The following is a 21,694-nucleotide window of genomic DNA, read 5'->3' as shown; positions in this document are numbered from 1 at the left end:
CTATACAAGGAACACAGTCAATATGAGAAGACTGGATTCAATCTCCCATTTAGAATTCAGTACGAATCCAAGTGTATTGTAGGATCTGAAAGTAGATGAAGGCGCCGATGACCATCTGGTTTCATCTCAGAATGTTGCTGAGCCTGGGCTCCTCGTCCACTTAACTGTCCACTTAACATGGTTGCTTCGTCTCCTTTCACTCCACTACTCAGCAGCCATGTGACCTTGGGCAGGATGCTCTACCTCTCTGAGTCTCAGTTCCTTCACATATAAAATGGAGCTGATAAACTCTGCCCCATACAACTGATCACTTATTCAGTTCCTTGTGTTCCAAGTAAGACCACCCATTCCACTCACCACCCTCAGCCTCCACCAGTAGGAGTTATGAAAGGGCATCAGAAATCCAAGTGCTCTGGAAGAGCAAGACCATCCCTCCATCTCTCCCCAGCCTCCCAGCACCACTGGCTAGTGAAGAGGAGATGCCAGAACTGTGAGCGATGCTTGCAGGACTCACCCTTCCCTCCCCTTCACCACTCCGTCTTCCTACAGCCCATCATTCCATCTTAAAAACCGTAAGGACTAACTTCATTACACCCTTTATCTTTGTTTAAAGAGTTCCCATAAGAAGTCAAAACCACCAAACTAATTCCCTCTTCTAGTTCCCGCCAACTCCTGTGGCTCCTGATTTTCAAGGTCAATCATCAGCAAAAATCCTCTATTATCTCTCTCTCTTAAATGATCTCTGCCTTTTACTCTAGCTAAAGTCCAGTCTTCCCCTGAGGACACTGCTCTCCCTACAGCCCTTCCAAATGGAAAAACAGCCCTCTTATCTTCTCTACTATACCCCTCTCCCAGGACTAGGCCAGCAAATTGCCACTTTCAGGCTATTCTTCCTCTTTGTGTCTGAAGACCCCATCAGTCACTCTTCTGTGATCAGACTATACTACCCTCCACCCTTCCTTGCTGAAGTCAGGGACCTATCTCTAACTGACTCCACCTCACTCCTTGAAGAATTAGCTTCAGGCTCACCACCATTCTTTCTAATAGCAATACAACTGCCATAATTCTTACTGATTTCACTATCCATACAAGTGACTATTCCAATACCCTGGCCTCTCAGTGCCATACCTCCTCTCCACCAGTGATCTTGTCCTCCACTCAATCTCAGACCAGGACCATACCCTGAACACTGGCATTACCAATTAACTGATCTCCTTAATTTAAATTTCAAATGTTCTACTATCTGACCATCAGCTCATTTTCCCTAGGACCCTAACCAACATCTTTTAATTACTCAGTTCCACCAAGACCACCCCTGTTCCTACTACCTTTCATTGCCTCTCACTATTTCATGACCTTACTTCTCTCTTTCCCCAACTTTTCAAATTCCATAGCCTGTAATTACAATTGCTCTCTTGCCCTTGTTTGCTTCCTGGTTACTTATGGCAACACCCAAATGCTAGTTAACCCAACACTTTGCCTACTCCAGACCTACACCCATACAGGTGGGTTAGTATAGACAAAAACACACAACCATACGGCCTGGACTCACTTTGAATTTATGATCACTCACCTTGACCAGACCCCTAATACTGACCAGCAAACACACTACATTTTCCTAGTCCATATGTTCTCCCCCTCTTCCAGACAACGATTTCATATTGTCTTTTCTTTCCTCATCCTCTACCATCCTCTCCGTCTTGAATTTTAGTAGGTGATCTAGATTCCCATTTCACTAAAAAATATAGAAGTAACCAAGCAGGCTCGTCCAACTACAACCTAACTGCATCCGGGCATGTGCCCTCTGCCTTCCTTTCTCTTACTGCAGGGAAATCATCTGCACTCCCATCTAAAGCCAGCTCCTCCGCTAAAGCATCTCCTCTCATCTTTCCAAGAAAAGCTCTCCAGCAATTTTTCCCTCTGGTTCCTGCATTATAAAATGTTCCCCCTCTCCTTAACCATTCCAGTCAGAATAGAAACACACTATTATTTCTCTCAACATAACCCCTCCAGATACCACTTCACTTCTCTGAGCTTCCTTACAGCAGAACTCCTTGAAAGCGGTGTCTACTCACTGCTTCCAGTTCCATACTTCTCAGTCTCTCTGAACCCCCTTCCAATGGGCCAATAAAAATGCTTTTGTCAGGCTGTCAAGAATCTCCGCTTCGCTGAACTCAATCATCAGTACTTAGTTCTCATCTACAAGCAGCATTTGACCCTGCTGATCTCTCCTCCTTGGAACACTTTCTATCTTTGGCTTCCAGAACCCTGTACTCTTCCAGGGTTAGTCTTCTCACTAGCCCCTCTTCCTCTCAGGCCTCCTGTACTGATTCCTTCTCACTTCTTAACCTCGTAGCACTGGGGCACCCCTGAACTCTCGGTCCTTGCACCTCCTACCATCTCTATGTGCACCTCCTCCTTACTAATCTCATACACTCTCACAACTTTAACATCTCTGAGTTGATGAACTCAAATTTAGAGCCCTATCCCACACTCTTCTCTTGAATTTCAGATTCCAATAACTTATTTATTTAACTCCTACAGGTGAATGTGCCCCAAACCAAACTCCTGCTCTTCCTCCTGAAGCCAGCTCTAACATCTTAGTAAATGGCAGATTCTATCCTTCTCTACCTCCTTGAGCCAAAAACTCTGGAGTCAACTTTGACTATTCTTACACTACCTGTTCAGTCAATCTGGAAATCCACTGGCTGCACCCTCAAAAATGTGTTCACTATCCAATCACTTCTGTCTGCCTCTCTGGCTGCCACTATCATCTCCCTCCTGGATGATTCCAACCGCCTCTAAGCCAGTCTCCCTGCTTCTGCTTCCTAGCCTGTTCTTAATACAGCAGCCAAAGTGATCCTTTTGAAACACCTGATACAGTCACTCCTCTGCAAAAAACCTCCCACTCCCTTCCCATTTCACTCAGAGTAAAAGCCAAAATCCTTAAAATGGCCCCAAATGCTTCTCACAATCTGCCCAGACCCTTCCCTCCCTGATCTCATCTTTTACTGCTCCCTTTCACTCCTCTGCCCTGTACAACACAGGACTCCTTGCTACTCCTCAAACACGCCAGGCAAGCTCCCACTTCCGGACCTTTATATCTTTGGTTATCATCTCTAACTCTCTTCTCCCAAATATCCCCATTTCTTCCTTTACTTTCTTCAGCTTTTTTGCTCAAATGTTGCCTTCATAATGAGACCTTCCCGGGCAATTTTATATAAAACTGCAAACAACTCCAAACCCGCCCAGTCTTTCTCTATTGGTCTTTCTTGCTTTACTTTTCCCAAAATGCTTATTGCTATATGATTTTTTTTGTTTTACTTATTTGCCGTCTCCTCTGTTTAGTTAATACTTACTGAGCACTTACCATATGCCAGGAACAGTTCATACTTATAAAGATTAAATAAAATAATGCATGCAAAGAGTTTAGCATATTACCTGACAGATAGAAACTCTAAAATTATGTAAAATATTATTTTTATCTAATGGAGGCTGGAACGGGGTATCTCCTATTGTCATCAGAGAACTCCAGTTTAACAAAATGAGGTTAAACACAGGATTGGAGGACTAAAACAAATCAGATTCCAACAATCTGATCCTTAAAGAAACAAGGAGCTAAATTATCCATAATAAGACAGTCTCTGCCAGAGAAAATTCAATACAATTTATTTAAAATAAGACAAGAAAGCAAAAATAACTTTTGGGAAAAGAAATTTCATATTTTCCCTCTAAGAACCAGTTCCAATTATAAAATCATTGTTGGAAACATACATCCTTTCTGTTTTCATCACAAATGTTGTGTCCTACTTCATTCCATGACCAAAAAAGGATGTCCACCATTAAGTGTTTAATTTATTATACATAACCATACTGAAAAGCATCTTCAGAACACAAAGTAAGGGACACTATGGCAAATGGGAACACGTAAACTACTCTCTCACTTCAACCAGGACATGTAAGTTTAAGCTATGAGCAGAGAAAGGAAAATTAGGTCTCAGAAATCATGGAAAGTCATTTAGCCTCTCAGAGCCTCAATTTCACACTACGAAGTGAGAATAAAAATACTCACTCTTCTTATCTCACTAGATAGTTATAAAGACCAAGAGAAAATAATGTGAAAATGCTATCTAAGCATTAAGATTCTTTTACCTATAAACACCAGTGCTTAAAAAAAAGGGGGGGGGGTACTGAATCCTACAACTGATAATATACTAACATGCGAAAAATGAAGTCACTGTTAAAATGTTTAAGAATGGCAAATCTAAGAAACACAGCATCTTCTCAGAAAGACTTTCTAGATTAACACCATTCCTCCTGGATGACTACTTGGACACATGCCCCTCATCACATTCATCTCTGATTCATAGCTATTTCTTACTGGTTCTTTGCTAATGTTTTCAAGCAAGTTTACATTTTCTAGTTCGGTAAAATACACAAACTCAATAAATGCTTATTTACCCAGAAAACTTTCCAAATAAAAATCAGAGCTTTTTAGAGATTAGCATTTACAACATATCCATTATATTTTAAATGACAGCAATAAAATCCTAAGCCAGATCTATTTACACTAAAATAATTTAAAGGGATAGCTGATTTATAGGGAAAGAATTAAATAAATATTTGAAATGATCAAATCTACCATTACAAACAATAAAAGACTTGTGGAAAAGTCACGAAATGCCCCCCACCAAAAAACAACCCACGTCATCTTACTTTTGACCGGTCAAGCGAGATAAGATTTGGGCACACAAATGAAAAGCTCACATATAAAGAGTCACAGGTTCACGGTCCAAATACATTTTAAATGGCCATGAGTTTCATAAGTTTCACAGAGTGACTTCAAATATTCAAGATTAAAAGAATTGTGGCATTACTATTCGAATTAAATTACAGCCATTCCACAGTATCTGCTTTAATCACTAAAAGCCCCTCCCCAAAAAAGATTTTTCCCAACGTGTGCTTAAATGAGAAACACAACTGTGTTTCCAAACTAAGCAATCATCCTCCATCATCCATATTCCACTCAATTGACAGGCTATAGAAAGGGTCTTTTCCTGTACCCAATGCTTCTTTTTATGCTGAGAGTGATCTCCAAGACGGAGCAGGAAGTGTTGAGGAAGTGAGGGCTCTGTGAATGATGACATTCAAGTCATAAGGAAGACTTGAGGGGTGGAACTGCTACACAACATGGTCTCACAGTTCAAATCGAAGATTCTATGATTCAGGGCATAAAAATCCCAGACATAAAATTCTAGGATTACAAATGAATTAAAGAGCAATGATTCTAAGTATTGGAAGTATCTGCTAAACTGGATTTTACCATTTTTAACGTCCCTTTCAGCTCTTGATAATCAAAAAAAACCCAACTTTCCCCTTCTGCACATGCACACAACTCAACCATTGTCCCATATGAAAATGTGATTCAAAGATTTCTCCATCAACCTTTTATCTTAACTATACTGCACGAGCTTTCCCCACAAAAAGGCCTTCACACAGCAACATCAGGAAATGATATTCATTTTCAATTAGTGTAGGCACTTTGCTGCCCAAACCTTTAATCAGAGTTATTAAGAAATGACATTAATTATAATCATGATTTCCTTCTGTCCCTATAAATCCCTTGATGGAGGTACAAAAAAACCACTGTCAGGGTTCAAACAGCTAAGCCATAAATGAATAGAAAACTCTCAGGCCCTGGATAACCTGCAAGTAATTAATAAGGTTCAGAATAATGAAGAGATAAGTGTGCTTTGGAACAAAAACAATCATATAATATCTCAAAGGTAGGCAAAACAATTTCTGCTCTCAAGAGCAATATCTTTACTCAGATTAGTGTGCTATGTCAGAAAAGAATATAAATAAAACGCACATTTTAGAAATCATTAAAGTTGTTACAGAGAAAGTATTTTCTCAAAAATTGATCAAAATATAACCAGCACTGTGGAATAGCACTGTTAGCAACACTAGCTATTCTTTATACTTACTCATACGTAGGCTCCTTTCCTCAAAATACCTTTTAGGATAAAACTGCAATTATATTCTAATGTTCTACATTCTGATTCAGTATCAAAAAAACTGCTTAGGACGAGCAGTTAAAGATTACATGAATATGCAAACAATTTAGGTTCACAAATGCACTTATCCAAATTTGCAGAGCCACGGTCCTTGTAAACAAGAAGTCACTCTCACGAGAATTCCCCTCTCTAACCACTCCTCATTCCACCCTGAACTGTATTACTCTCTTTATCCCTAATTAAAAAGAATCAAGTCAATATTATTTAAATGTTAACTTTTGGCTCCACAAAATAACCAGATGAACATACACACGCACCGCGAAAGACCAGAACTTAGGTCCATAGCGAGTAAGACGCTAACACAGGACAGCACTAGTCATACTGTTTTTTAACAGTCCTGCCACTATCTCAGCCAGTGACACAGTTCTCTTTCCACCACAAGGTCAAAACAGAAATTCCATCATCTGACTCTTAGTCATTCCCACACATCTGCTGGTGTGCTGTTATTATAAGAGAATGTCTTTTTCCTTTGCTACACTATTCCTAAGAGCAAAGTTCCACCCTTTTGGTCTCAAAAGTTCTACTATTTCAAAGGGCAGCATTTAGACAAACAGTTACACAAACTAATGATTGGTAGGGGGATAGAAATGACTCTCTATATGCTTCTCAAAATAGTATCGTTAAATACGATAAAGTACATTCCACTTTTCTATTTATTTTTGTTTGTTTCAGTTAGATTTGTTGTTGTTGTTGTTATACTTATGAGAATTAATAAGGCTAAAAACTTGCTAACTAAGAAAAGTATGTCTAAACAAATGAATTTTGGTACCTACCACCGAAGGACTTCGTGCCTCAATACCACTGAACTTACAAGCATCCTTGACAATGCTGCAAAGGCGGGGAAATCTGCTCCAGTTAGCTGGGGTCACTTATCACCTCCAAACATTCCCACGCCTCAAAGTACCCATCGGCTTCTTTGCAAGGATGGAGACTAACAATCTCTACCTCCACTAAAGGCCTCTTAGCCAACTGTCCCCTCCATCTGGGGAGCAGGAACTTCCTTAATCACCGTTTTTCGTACTCTCCTCTCTCTTTCACAGACATTTACTGACAAATCACCAATGTATCATGTACTGGGAATAGAGCTGATTTATCTTCTTCAAGAAACTCATAGTCTAAGGCAGATGCCAGATATCTAAGTATCTCATAATGGTACAGCGTGGGAATAAAGGGATATAAAGGATGAAACGGCATCACAGAACAGAACACAAAGCACAGAACACAGATGCAGAAGTGCTCAGCAGCTGAAAACAGGAGCCGCAGGGTCACAAAGATTTGGTTTTACCACTTAGCAAATAATAATTCACGCCAGCTACTTAATTTAAGTTCTTCCTTTATAATATACCATATTGACATAAGACCATAATAAGGACCAAAAAACATGATCTGTACAAAGTAATTAGTACTAAATACTTAACTGGTAGAAACTGTTCAACGAGTAACACTGTGGAAATACAAGAGTATCTTTTTCAGAAGGGATAATAGTATGAAATAAAAAATAAAGGTCTCCTTCTAAAAAGGAACCCACTAATTAAATTAAAATGAATCAGTCTTTGGCCGTAAAAATACTTTTTACTCAGATGTGTACTGTAAAATGTCCTCATCTGTTTAAGGTAATCAAATGTATAAACTTTAAAAATTAAAAAAAGTTTTAGTTAATGGATGAATCACTTTATACAAAGAACAAATATCAAGGGGAAAAATTTTTAATATATAAATATATACATATAATACACACACACACTCCCCTAAACACATGTGCATATATGTATCCTGTGTAACTTCTGAAAGATTCATGCATAAGACTGGCCCAAAGCTTCAATCGCAAAACCAATTCCATCACCAATACTTTTCAACGTAACTGTTAGCAAAGTACTGACCTTTGGCTCTGCCAATTTGCTGGGCTGTTAATGGAATTACCATTACTTCATTGTCAGTCACACTAATACTTGGTGGTATTTCACAATAATGAACAGAAAAATAAAATTTCAGCACTGAAGGATGCCATGAATATATTTATACTCCTCTTAGTTCTCCTCACCTAGTATTTCAAATACAAGCATTTCAGGCAAAAGTGAAAAAGTGTTTCTGAAAATTAGACATGCAGGTAAACACACCAGCATTCTATACTGTTAATTCAAACCTGCCTGGAAACAAGTCACCTATCTTTTCATAGATCCGAGTAAACAAGCGTCTGCAGAGGACTTGAGAGAGCTCGCCTTTCTTTTACTTCCCATCATTGTTGACCATAGTTATTACAATAGGATTTAAATCACTTGCCTTATTTAAATCGCTTCACTCTTACTGCCAATTTAATGTTTCTTCAGTATTCCATGGCAAGAAAAGGTTCTTTCCAAAAAGTATTCTCCTGTAAGTAACGAGCTGAGCACATACATAGAATGTTTGCCCAAGAACATGAAAGAATGTACTCTATATTCTGACTGTGAGCAAGCTTTTCTAGGAATGCAAATTTTGCTGTCAGTACTTACACAATGGACTATAGTGTCATAAGCACTGTTCGTGCTCTATTAGCCATTCTGTTGAAAATTTTATTTAAAAAATAATAAAAGGACTGCAGAGTGTGTAATGCACTTGGCACACAAAAGGCTTATTGTCAGAATACTTGCAGGGCCTCCAAAACAGAAAACCAACTCCCCCAAATTACTGGAGCTTATAGTAATTATTTTTTAAATGCTATACCAGAAATCTCAATTTTTTTTAACTTAACCAATCTATAGTATAAAAGAGAGGCCATAAATGATTTTATCATCATGGCATCTGACCGACAGAGATGAGAGACCACATTTTGTATTCTTCAGAGGAACAAAGGGGGTTTGAGCTCTGGGACAGCTGGTGCATACTGACACTTAGTCTGGAAAATCCCAAGGTTCTGAGGTACACATGACCACGGATACAGTTTAACTTGAATTATTTTATTTTCAGGTCTATCATCTACATTTCCCTAACTAAAAGTTAGGACGTATTTAATGCTGCAGCAGAAAGTGTGAAAAACAAGGTTGTATAGAAAATGGTCTACATACGTCTTTTTTTTTCTGTAGAGTATGTTTCTTCAAAGACCTTATCTGGAAATAGAAATAGGTAAAAGCCAAGGTAGTCTAGCCAAAATGAGTGTGTCCCTGGGGGATGGGGTAAGAATTGGAGAACAGGAGGGACCCTGAATCCCAGCATCAATCCCAACACCCTCAGCAACTCCTTAAAGGAGTTTCTCAGATTTTCTTCAGAAATCCTGATCCAAAATCAGATGAGAGCTGAAGTTAAAACTCAGTGGAGTCATAAGTAGCCTAGAGAGAAGTTATTTATGAATCAATTAGCTGAGAAAAATGTCATATGAAACTGAAAGCTGGTAAGATTACTGGAGTTCAAAGAACACTTTGAATTTTAGAATTCAGACACAAACGCTTCCATCCAAACTGAAGTACAAGGGCAGAAACACTAAAAGAGGAGAGCTGACCATTCAGCAAATGCTCACTCAGCAGACACTTTTACCTGGACAAATACAGAAAACACTTGGGGAACATGTGTATTGGTAAATGAACTTGCACGTAATTTTCTCACTCCATCATGCAAATCCGAATTCGTTATTAAAACCATAAAATTCATTATTAAAACCACATATCCATTCTTCAGGCTATCTGGATACTTTTGCTTTTCCAAGACAGAGAAACACTAGTTATTACTAAATTGGTTACTAGCCCATCAGCATACTTAGATTACATCATTCATTCACCATTTTTTCCACACAGAAAACTGCTGAAGAAGTCTTCCAATATAGAGGTACCATCCTGAGTATTCTGTGTAATTGCATAAAGTGACAATCTGGATTGGATTAGCACAGTGAAAGAGAAATTTAGGCAACCTACAAAGTATTTATTCTAGTATCATGTGCTTCAAGGGGACACAGTAAAATCTGAGCACAAGAAATAAGAGAACAGATCATGTGATAAGAATTTATGTATTTTTCTTTCTGATTTTCAATTAAACAATACTAAATGTCTTCAATGAAATCAAAGTGAAACTAAGTGGACATATTATCATCAGAGTAGTAATCATAATAATATATTTGTGTGACACTTGACAGTTTTCATAGCACTTCACACATATGATAGAAATACAATAAATATTACCCTGTACACAGGGGTATTTTAATATTCATAAAACTTCCACTCTTAGGCAAGTCCCTTCAGTGCCCAAACATAAAAAACATAAAAAATGAAGGAGTTATACTGCATAATAGATCCTTTTTAAAAAACTTCTTTTTAGAGCTATCTTATTTATAATTTTAAGTCTGTGGTTACAAAAAGAGCAAAAAAAATTTAATGGGAAGAAAATTTTAAATTACAAAAATACAATTAACTTGTTAGAAACAAATAAGAGATTTTTAAAATGTCACATGTCCAAAAATTTCCAGAATATTGGGTAATAGCAATTTATAGTTAAACTTAGTTAATTTGAGAATTAAGGAATATTTCAAAGAATACTGGATAACTACATGACTAGTGTAAGGTTACAATTCAGTCACTATCAGTATACTATACACGATACAATATAAGATATACATAATATAAAAATTAATTCAAACACTTATAGTTCAGAAAATAATTTAGAATATTTCAGACCCTCAGAGATACTGTGAACATCAACCACAACAATGAGTGTCGTAAGTATAAATGACTTTAATTATTTAAGGTCTCTGGCTTGGTAAAGCACCAGCTTCTGCACAAAGCAAATAAAACCACTCTTAATAGTATCTTATAAAATTCAAAAGAAAAAAAAAACTGTTTTAACAGTAACCTATTCATACCATGTTTATCAAGAACCTACTATTTGCAAGCACGATGCTAGCTACCAACATTCACAAATGGAATCAGAGCCCTCCCTTTCAGAATGATAAAACTTAAAGACCAAGTAGGGACAGTGCCATAAGAAAAAGAAAAAAGTTTTTTGCCTCTTCCTGGACTACCAGGGGTCTTTTCCCAGCCAATGATTTCAAAATCAGTATCAGTCATGTCTGACTAAAGATGAAAAACAAACAGTCCATGTTCTTCAGTTGTTTTCTTAGTGATTGTTTTTCAGGAACAGTGATAATCAACTGCTTATGATTTGACATCTATGTGTATACATGTATATATATGCACACACACAGAGTGAAGCTGCCTGCCCAACAAAAACCATGGCATGACTTGAGGTCTAGAACTAGGAGTCAGGAGGTCACTTCTGGCACTAAATACCTCTGTGACTTTGGAGAAAACACCAACCTTTCTCGGCCTTTTAACACTCAGGGTGCCTCTGGTTAGTTAAGTTATTAAACTTCTCCAGGTCTGTTACAATGATTCAGAATGTCTGGCCTGGAAACCAGGAAGCTAAATGTTCACCAGGCACCGCAAGTGACTGAGAAGAGCAGGTGGTCCTCAGCCACGCTTGAGAAATTAACTATGATCTCTAATGCCCCTAACTGTATAAAAAGATGACATAACTCGTTTCAGTACCACCGTCTTAAGAATTCTAGATCTAGTTTAATGTGCAGGATTTATGTTAAACAAATATTTACAGAGAATAAGAAAGGAAGGAAGGGAGTGGGCAAAGATAGAAGGGAAGGAAGTGAGGAAGGGAGGAGGTTAGCTAGCTTACTAGTCATATTTTTGCCCAAGAAACATACAAAACAGTAGTAAAATTAAACCTGCATAAAACATACCTCAACAGCTAAAAAGCGAAGACCTCAGTCTCCAGACACATGCAATTTTAAATACATCAGCCCTTGTCAAAATGCAAAGTACTAAGGAGAAAAGAGGAGAAAAACAGTACATGGAAGCCAAAAGAATTCTAATGGAAAATTACCGATGACTAAAGCTTAGTGACTACTTTCCCCAGGTAGAAGAGAACACAGAATTTTAAGGACTGGGACTTGGAATTGGGACTTAAGTTTGAAGTTACTGGTTACTCATATGCATAAATTTCACTTGGAATAATACATAAGTTGCAGAAATACTGTTGGCAATATTAACCTTTGTCCATTTTTTATTTCCATTTTCCCATTCACTTACATTATAATTTTTGAGATGTTTTATCTTCACTTCTGATGATCTTCAAATGTCAATGGCTCTTAACACATTAACTGTAAATAAACACAAAGGAACTTAGGGGAATTCAGATATTTAAGGAAAACTAAAGTATTCTAAATTATTCTGTAAAGCCTACAGGGGAGGGAAGGACAGGAGGAGGCTCTGGCAACATCTTTACTTGCTTCATAATAGACCTGCTGTTCAAAATGTAAAACTATTCTGAATAAAAACAAAACTTTCCTCTTAATCATCAGGCAAAGGGAAAAAAAATCTTATTTTCTGTCGAAATTAAAAAACATTCAAATCTAGAGAAAATTCTCTTTAAAGACGGACAGTCTAAACTCACTAATATATTGTGTATGTGTACCTTATCCTTCTCCTGCTCAATAGCACAGCTGGTCAAGGAAACTCATTTCCTTGTCAAGACCATCCAGTCGACCTACCCTGGGACTGCCCTTTACCTACCAAGTTTCGGCCTGGACCTGAGGCACCAGACCTTCAGGTGTGATGAGTTCCTTATAGAACAGACACCCTGAAGTTAAACAGACTTGGGTTCAAATGTCAAATTGTTCTCCCTAATCTCCAGTTTCCTCATCTGTAAAATGGAGACATTAATACTGTTTATCTGATACGAGGATTACATGAGAAAATGCATATAAGGGATTTATATATGATATATGCCCAGCATATAGTAAGCACTCAATAAATGTTAAGTGCTATTATTTATATTATTATTGTGACTGTTTATATTAATACTATTAATTTACTATTTCAACAACTTTCTATCACTTGAAAAAGCAAAGCTTTTCTCAGGTGTTCATATTTTTAGGTACTGCCTTTGGTTATAATGGAAGAATACTATCCAACACCAGTAACAGAGGACATTTGTATCATACAAAATTTTATTTTTGACCTTTGCTGGGCATCTTGGTTCAACTCAGTAAAATCAAGGCTCATAATCACTGGCCTATCGTCAGCCAAAGTTAGTACACCTTTTGCTGATATACAACCTCCTAAGAAAGTCCTAGTTGAACAACTGCTCACTTGCTCTTGTCAGTAAAGACAATGCTGTTAAGAAAGAAGATGGATATATTTGTAACTCGTTACTATTAAACCCTCTGAATGCAATGAACAATGCTGTATCAATCCAGAAGAGACTCCTCTATCCTCTACTCACTGCAATATGATTATACCCCTTCTGTTTGGTATTACATGCTTAAAATATTAATATTTAACTTGGGTGACACAAAAAGGCATAAAATATCAATTTCTCAGAATTTCCAAATTTTTAGGTCAAAGATACAAAAAGAAACACAAGATATTGGGAAAAAGCATTCATAAACTTAACATGGCCCAAACTGCCTGCTTTATTTCCCTCATGAACCAAACCTTTTGAACTCTAATGAGAGAAAACAGCTAAGGAGAACCTGATGGAATATTCTGGGGGGAGGTAACACCCTTGGACACATGGCTTGGAAATGAGTGTCCAACCACAGAGGAGTGAGCAGTGCAGGCCACCATCCTCACAACACAACTACTTCACCAGGCAACTCCTTGAGCTCTTCAAATGAAACAGCATAGCTGGTTATTCTTCATTTGATTTCTATTTGCTTTTCACCTAATGATCTGGCAATTATTAAGTGTATCCCTTTTATTTTATGGTCCCAGATTAGTATTATAAAAATCTAGCCAAAGATACTACACACAAAAAAAAGTTAAAAGCCTAAAAACTCAGCGTTTAGAATGTTCCAAGACACAGTTCTCACTTTTGGTCTGCTACAGCACATCATCTTCCTGTGCATTTTCTATTACGGTCATTGCAGGCAAATCTAAGAATGACTCTGGCACAAGTGTTATACACTTTAAACGAAAAGTATCTCCCTTGCTTTAAAGATGATTTATTTGTACACATGGGAGAAGTTTCTGACTATTCCCAACACCTATTCTTTCCTATTCCTTAGAGACAGACCTCTCAGAAAAGACTATGTATCTTAGCATCCATTGTGGCTAGGTATGGTCATGGGACCATGATCTGACCAACTGGATGTGAACTTAAAAGGCAACTTGTGACTTCAAAATAGATATCCTTTAAATAGAGGGCACATGCCTTTCTTCTTCCCTTCCTCCTTCCTTTTAAATAGAATGGAGATTCAATGGTTAGAGATAGCAATTTTGGTTCCTGGGGTAACTCTGGAATGTAAGGCACATTAAGTTAGAATCTGTGTCCTTGATACATCATATCTGCTATGTCAAATCTATACTATCTCTGGGCTTTCACGTGGGAAAAAAAATTATTTCTGTTCTAAGCCACAGTTTGGATTTTCTGTTATATTTTGCTAAATCTAAACCCTAACTTAAAAATAAGAAAAGTAAATAAAGAAGAAGAAAGAAGAGTTTTCCGAGTAAGTGTTACTTAGGTTTCTTGAGGTGTATAGTTAAAACATTTTTAAAAGTTAATTTTTATTATATTTAAAACACAGCATCTGCCCTTATTTAATCTAGACTAAGAAGTATTTAAAGAGCCCAAGAGTTAATCACAGTAAGAGTGACTGAAAGAAGAAAAATCATCAGCAATTAGTGCCCTGGGTACTATGTACTTGAACAGGGGAAGAACTTTGAAGCTTGCTCTTTAGTGGTCTATAGTGATGACCACATTGGTACATATAAAGAAACACATTAAGAGGCATACGCACAATTAGTTCTGTGTAATAAAGCTACAGGAAAGGGAACTGAGATTATTATTTTCATTAAGAGAACATCTTCTCTAGTCCCTTTAATTTTAATAACCTTGTACCAATCTTTTCTTTTTATATAGTTCCATTTTTAACCTGACTTCCTGTGGAAAGCAGGCTTACAAAATCACTCCCTACCCATGACTATCACCTCTCAATAGTTTTTAATCCTATCCACTGATTTACCTAAATCATAGAAAGGCCAAAAGATATCAAGTGCTTTACCCACTCAAAATTAACTTCCTTAAAAAGAGAAAATATTCTATACTAAAATGTCGAGAATTTCTACTGGTCAAGTCCTGAATCACATGCAACTTTAGTCCCTGGTGAATTTGAATACAATAGCATTAACTGGCAACTTTCCAAAATAAACTCACTGCTTTCTGAACATCTGTATCTGGGTTATTTCCTTCCCGTGGGCTTAATCCTTTATTGGTTCAGGTGATTCTTTATAATACTTTTTTAAATGCATGTTACCACTAATGCTTCTCACCAAGGATCAATTTTTAAGAAAAGCCTAAAACATATATTCTTGATTTGTGTTCTTTCTTGTGGCTAAGAAAGAAAAGACCTCAGGAAATTTCCTAAAAACCAGATAAAATAAATCCACAGCAGATGAATTTTACCTTTCACTATTTCAGTCAATATCTTTACAAAAGTACTCACAAGTAACAGGCTTATAGTAGTTCTAACATAGACCTTAACTTAGTCCATTTCAACTAACACTGATGGAGTTACTAGGCAACAATCAGTAGAAGACCTAAGACAGTGGTTTTCAAATTTCAACATGCACCTGGATCACCTGGAGGTCTTGATAAAGCACGAACTGTGGTCTCTACTCCCAATTTCTGATTCAGCTAGACGTGAGGTACAGCCAGGAAATCCATATTTTAACAAACTCCCAAGGGATGCTGATGCCACTGGTCTTGGAACTACTGACCTACGTATCAAGACCACTGATGACAGGATAAGGAGGAAAAAATACAACCTATTATGAGGACCCAATCTCAGCTTTAGTATTAACTTATATGCTTTTTTTGTGTGTGTGTATGTGTGTGTGTGTGTGTGTGTGTATATATATATATATTTATTGAAGTATAGTCAGTTTACAATATTGTTTATTTCTGGTACAGAAATACATGTACATATATTCATTTTCATATTTTCACCATAAGCTACTATAAGGTTTTGAATATAGTACTTTTGATTGATAAGTAATCTCTTTAAATGTTCTTCTGGAAAAATATATACAAAATGACTGATTAGTTAACAATAATATTGGATCTTATCTAAGAACTTTAAAGTTCTTTCAGCGTCTTGTTATAATGAAATCCAAAATAAGTAATTTTTAAGCTACCAGTATGTTCAATGTCTGATGCAAGTTGCTAATAATAAGGCCAAAGTTGGAGAGTCAATCTATTAGCTTCACTTTGTTCCGTAGCTATAGTCTCTACCACTAATCCTGGCCAGCCGTCTCAGAAGACATGCCAAGAGTCACGAGGAGAAATGGTAAGACTGTGTGATTGGATACAAATCCATCACCATGACTGAAAAAACCACCTAAAAGGATATTTCCTACTGACACCTCACCTCTAAGTGACCTTGGGGCTGAAACTAGAAGTGAGACCTTGCAACAAAATGTACTCCAGAAATCTTAAAAGTTCTACCTGTTAAGGCTATAAATACTATTAAAATTCATGCTGTTTTCAAATGATAATTTTAAAACAGATACGCAATAAAAAATGAAATTAGTTGGAGTTACCTTTTTTATTATATTATGTGCCTCTCCCCTTTGACTTTATTTAATCTAAGTTAAATATGGGATGTTCATAAATGCTAACAAATTTATACCCTAGAAACTAACTGATAATCCAAAATAATCTGAGACAAACAAGTGGTGCCCAGAGTAACTAGAGAATGAAGAAATACACATTATATAAAATGACTGACAAAATAAGTTAAAGAAAAAGAGACCAAAGTAACCAAGAGTGGCAGATGGAAAAGTCAGTAGGCTGAGGGAACATAACACTGTGAAGACACACAGGACTGGGCACAGAAAAGATAATGCAGCCAGTAAAATAGCTCGGGTGTCATGAGGTTTCACGCACGGGTGTCTTCAGCTTGAACCTGAAATTGTGATTTTACAGGCTATATTCCACATCAGAAAACCCTTTTTAACTCTTTGAGTAGAAACAATAAAAACAAGTGGTGAACATTCAGTCACCATTTCCGTATTTAATGTAATAAATGTTCACTGAGCACCTATGTGGCACCAGATACATTAGCATTTGATTATGCACAGTAAAAAGTAATCCAAGAAACACACGCAAGCAGCACATTTTCTAACAATGTACAAACTGAAAAGTGGAGAGCCAGACAAAGAAGGTAGAATAGTACCAATACAGTGTCAAATTCTGCTGTGTAACTTCTACAACTCTGAGGCTCAGGCCTACCCGAGCTACCATATCCAGCCTACAGTATTGTTTTATCTACATCCTATATAAAAATCAGAGCAAGACCAACAAGAATAAAATTACAGAATATAGCCAGATTATCAGTGTTCTGACGTGAAATTTTTTACAACTCTGTGGGGCAGGACATGTGTAATGAATGGACAATAGCAGGATATACAAGAGCTGCTGAAAAGCTCACTGAAACAGGGCAACACCAAGCAGACTCAAAGAAAATTAGCTTTCTTTTAATTTTTAAGTTATTTTTTATTGTAGTTTTTATTTATTTATTTATTTAATTTTTTGGCAGGAGGAGGTAATTAGGTTTACTTATTTTTAGAGGAGATACTGGGGATTGAACCCAGGACCTCATGCATGCTAAGCATGCACTCTACTGCTTGAGCTATACCCTCCCCCTGAAAATTACCTTTCTTAAGGCTGCAAGGCGACATAACTATAGCCAATTAGCTGCTATCTGAATCTCTTTAGAATGAAACTGCTCTTTCGTGACAAAGACAGCAGGCCTATGATAACCTAGAAGGCAAAGCTAGAAGCAATAGCAATTCTGAGCTGACTACAGATTTATAGGTATATACAGACTACAGATACACAGATATAAAGTTGCAACATCTGCTTAATGTGAACTACAGATCCCATAAGAGACAGTCACCCAACTTCAGTGGAATGTGTCATTTTCCAAAAAAAAATGGGCAACCACATGGTTTAATGTATTATTTTTCAGATTTATATTCTCCCTACTTCTCAGAAAACCGTAAAACATTTTACAAATTAAGCAAATTAAAACATATTTTATTTTTATTAATAATTAGTAAGTAATTATATATTATAATGTATATTATTATATATAACATATAATATATATTATGTTATGTTATTAATATATGTTTATTAATAATTAATATTAAACATAATATTTAAAGTGAATTTATCTAACAGAAGTACCTGAAGAAATTAAAGGTGAGTATATTACTAACTTCAGTTATAAATCTCATCGAAGTCTTTTTGCCAAACTGAAAAGGCAGTTACACAGTTTCTATTTTCAAACAAATAGGAAGTATACATAATTGTTTGCATGAACAATTTTCCCTGGAGCTAAACTGAGCAGAAATGTATTAATCTAGTGTGTAAAAGACAATCTGTAACACACTGAATAGTATTATTCATTACTATTTTGCAAGAGACAGCAAAACAATTTCAAAAGGCAATTTCCTAATTCAAAATTTGAAAATGAACATTTCCTAATCGTATAAAACAAAAGTGTAACTACAATTTAAGGGTGAAACTTCTGAAAAAGGCTGAGATAATACATTTCAAACATCAGTATTTTGCTTTAACATAGGCTAGCAAAAATAATAATGTGGGTAGCCACGTAACATAGCTATTGTAACATAGTCATCCACCCTCCCTGTGTATTAGAATTACCTGTGATTGATTGTTACCCTATATAAAGTTTAACATTAAGCTAAAAAGTGTCTACAATGCAGCTATTCTATACTGTTGCCACCAATAGCTGTAATGATTCATGAAATAAAAGACATGAAAGAATTTAGCAGAATGAATTCCATACAGTAGACATTCAATAAATGTTATTTTTCTTCCTTGCAGAGAGGAAGAATGAAAGCTGGCATTTTCCTGTGAAAGTAGAGATATGTTTATATTTTTGTCCAGAGAGGATGACGCTAACACACTCTAGTCAAAATTCAAAGAGTTCTTAATTTTCTTCATATGTAACATAATGTTTCATTAACAAGTTAGAATATATGTATAAAGTTGCTGGGCCTTTTTTTTAGAGAAAATAAAAATATGCTTAAGTGACACAATTAGGTACATTAGTTTATAATAGACGTTTTAGAGTAATTTCAAAAACCCAAAACAAAGGTTACTATCATTAAGCGTTAAGATAAAGTATTATCTTAAGATACAGAATGATAGAATTTTAGAGCTCTGAGGGACCTTCCAGATTTTCTAGGTCAACCCCCTTATTTTAAAAGATGAGAAGACTGCAGGCTGGAAAGGTTAAATGATTCAAGCCACATCACTAGCTGAGCCCAGGACTTTAAATGAGCCGGAGCCTCCTGACTTCCAGGACTTTCTTTCTAACAAGGCTATACTGCCTCCTGTGGTTCCAAATCCTCTCACTTGGATGAGCTTACTAGTTGCCTCATTTGTTTTCTTTACATTCTGAACCATAGTGGCCATTTGTAACTTTCCCGTAAAATTACCATTTCCCAACCTGTTTTCCAACTGATTTCACAGCTAAGTATAAATCCCCACTTTCTAAATCTTAGAGTAATAAACAGAGAATTAAAAAATACTTGAAACAAATGTACAATATGCATAATCAAACACAAAGAAAAATTCTTCTCTCAGATAATTCAATCTACAAATTAAAAAAAAAAAAAAGTACTGAGCGCCTGTGACAGGCAAGGTCTCTGTTAAATGCTGGTTATATGAAGATGAGTAAGATATGATCCTGTTCCTCAAGTAGCCTCTAGTCTAATAGAGAAGACAATTAAGACCACAATTACACTGTGCTTGTTAAGGACTTTGAAAAAAGGACAGGCAGGTTGGTATGAATGCATATAGGAAGAGAATCTAATTTAGAAAGATAGAATTAGCTAATGATTCTCCAATGAGGTCTTGAATAGCAACAGGAAAAGGGGAGGGGCAGTATCACCCATATTTAGCAGAGTCCAAAATGAATTAAAAGAGACAGAACAACTTCAATTTACTCACCGGGAAAAATGAAAATTCTGTGCGTTTTTACACAGCAGTTTAGCATCTAGTAACTCTGTAATAAATTGACTATTTTTCAGTGAAAAAGAACAGATTCCACTGTGGCTGTATGACAAATACAGGTCTTCTATTATTTCTGAGTAAAATTTTACATCACTAATTTAAAACCAAAGAAAAAACCTGCATCTGAGACATGTGTAGTTAACATTCACAACAGCTCTCTGCCAAGCTGCATACTAAAGTCCTCCTCAAAATTCTAGGGAAAGAAATCCCATATGATGCAAGAGAAATAACCTGGAGAACCGGGAGCCCAGCAAGGAAGAAAAGCACCACTCATTAGTTATTCCCACTCGGGAATAATGACTTTCAGCTGGAAGATTTAGACCAGCGAAGCACGGTGATGGGCATTTTTACTTATATTTTTAAGCAAAGGTGGAGAGGTGGAGATCCGAGTGTAAGGAAAATAGTAAAAGAGGTTAAGTGAAGTGAAGGAAAAAAAGACGAAAGGGTGGGCAAGAACCCAAAAACCAAAGACTTAAGGACAGATGGAAGAAAAACTGGAGGATGGTTTTGGAATGAGTGATCAAGAGGGAAAGGAGGGGAGGAAATGGGGGGAGGGGGAGAGTGGGGGGAAGGCTGTCCAAAAAAATGAATTGAGTAAGGAGACAAGAGAAAGTAGTGAACTGGGGGTACCTCAACCACGGATAAAACGATGTGGGATTACAAAAGGTAGAGGGGCCAATAAAGAAGCAGTGAGTTTTAGCCTCCACTTTCCCAGCCTCCAAACCCCAGAGAGTGAGGAAGAAGTGGTTCCCAGACCTAGGGAAAGCACTCCGGCTCAGCCTTCTGGAAGCGGAGTCCGCGAGCTGGGGCGCAGACCCACGGGTCCCCGGCCGCTCTCCATCCCCCTCGGACGCTGGGCGGGGCCCCGGGCGTCCCGGTTACCTGGACAGGGAATCCACGCTGGGCGGCCGTGCTACCGCCGGCTGGGAGCCAAGACTCTCACAGCTCGAGCTCTTCTCCATGGCGCGGCGCGGGCAGCGGGAGGGAAAGGCTGCAGCGACCTCCGCGGCAGCCCGGCGGGAGGAGCAGAGGGCGGAGTGCGTCGGGCAGAGGCCGCGGTCAGGCCCGCGCCGGCCCGGGAGGGAGACCGGAAGCGGCCATGTTCCCCCAGTCTGCACCGCGCGCGGGGGCTGCCGGGCAGCCGGAGGACCCCGCGCCGCCCCGCGGCCGCCGCGTCCCTCTCCCAGGACGGCGGCGGCCGCGCGGCGGGTGAGGGTCCCGGCCGGCTGGAGGGACCAGGCCCTGCGGAAGGAATGGACATTTTAAAAATAAGAGAGGAGTAAAGGAATACTAGGGCCCAGGGTCTCACGAGAAGTAAGAGACAAGGATCTGGAGGACGGGGAAGACTGTGACAGAATGTGGCGGTCGGGGGAAAAGGGGACTAAAGGAATCAAGGAATGGGCAGTTGGCTGAGGAGGCAGAAGGGACGTGGGGGTCAGGAAGGGAGGACGAGAACGTAGAGGCGAGGAAAGGATGAGGATGTGAGAGATGAGATGGCAGAATGTTCAGGTCAGAGGCTGACAAATGATTAAATA

General features: G+C 37.8%; 1 protein-coding gene across 5 annotated transcripts in view; it reads right to left on the bottom strand.

Annotated features, from left to right (window-relative positions):
* The window catches only part of MTMR2 (myotubularin related protein 2), an 86,887-nt gene extending 65,597 nt beyond the window's left edge, over positions 1 to 21,290 (bottom strand). For 3 of the 5 annotated variants that reach the window (XM_032488289.1, XM_006186510.3, XM_032488291.1), the window contains exons 1-2: positions 21,042 to 21,176; positions 12,140 to 12,210 (exon numbers count right to left, since the gene is read on the bottom strand). Coding sequence is in view for 1 of the 5 variants with exons in the window: in XM_006186509.3 (XP_006186571.1) it covers positions 21,042 to 21,121 (80 nt within the window). In the remaining 4 variants the exon portion in view is untranslated. Of the gene's footprint in view, positions 1 to 12,139; positions 12,211 to 20,915; positions 20,934 to 21,041 lie in introns of those variants that run through there. The other 2 variants (XM_032488290.1, XM_006186509.3) reach the window with 2 other exon arrangements.
* Between the last annotated feature and the right edge of the window lie 404 nt (positions 21,291 to 21,694).

This window comes from Camelus ferus, chromosome 10, assembly GCF_009834535.1.
Source record: "Camelus ferus isolate YT-003-E chromosome 10, BCGSAC_Cfer_1.0, whole genome shotgun sequence".
Lineage (NCBI taxonomy): Eukaryota > Metazoa > Chordata > Mammalia > Artiodactyla > Camelidae > Camelus > Camelus ferus.
The sequence above is the reverse complement of the archived record's forward strand: the minus strand, read 5'-3'. Positions and strand labels throughout refer to the sequence as shown.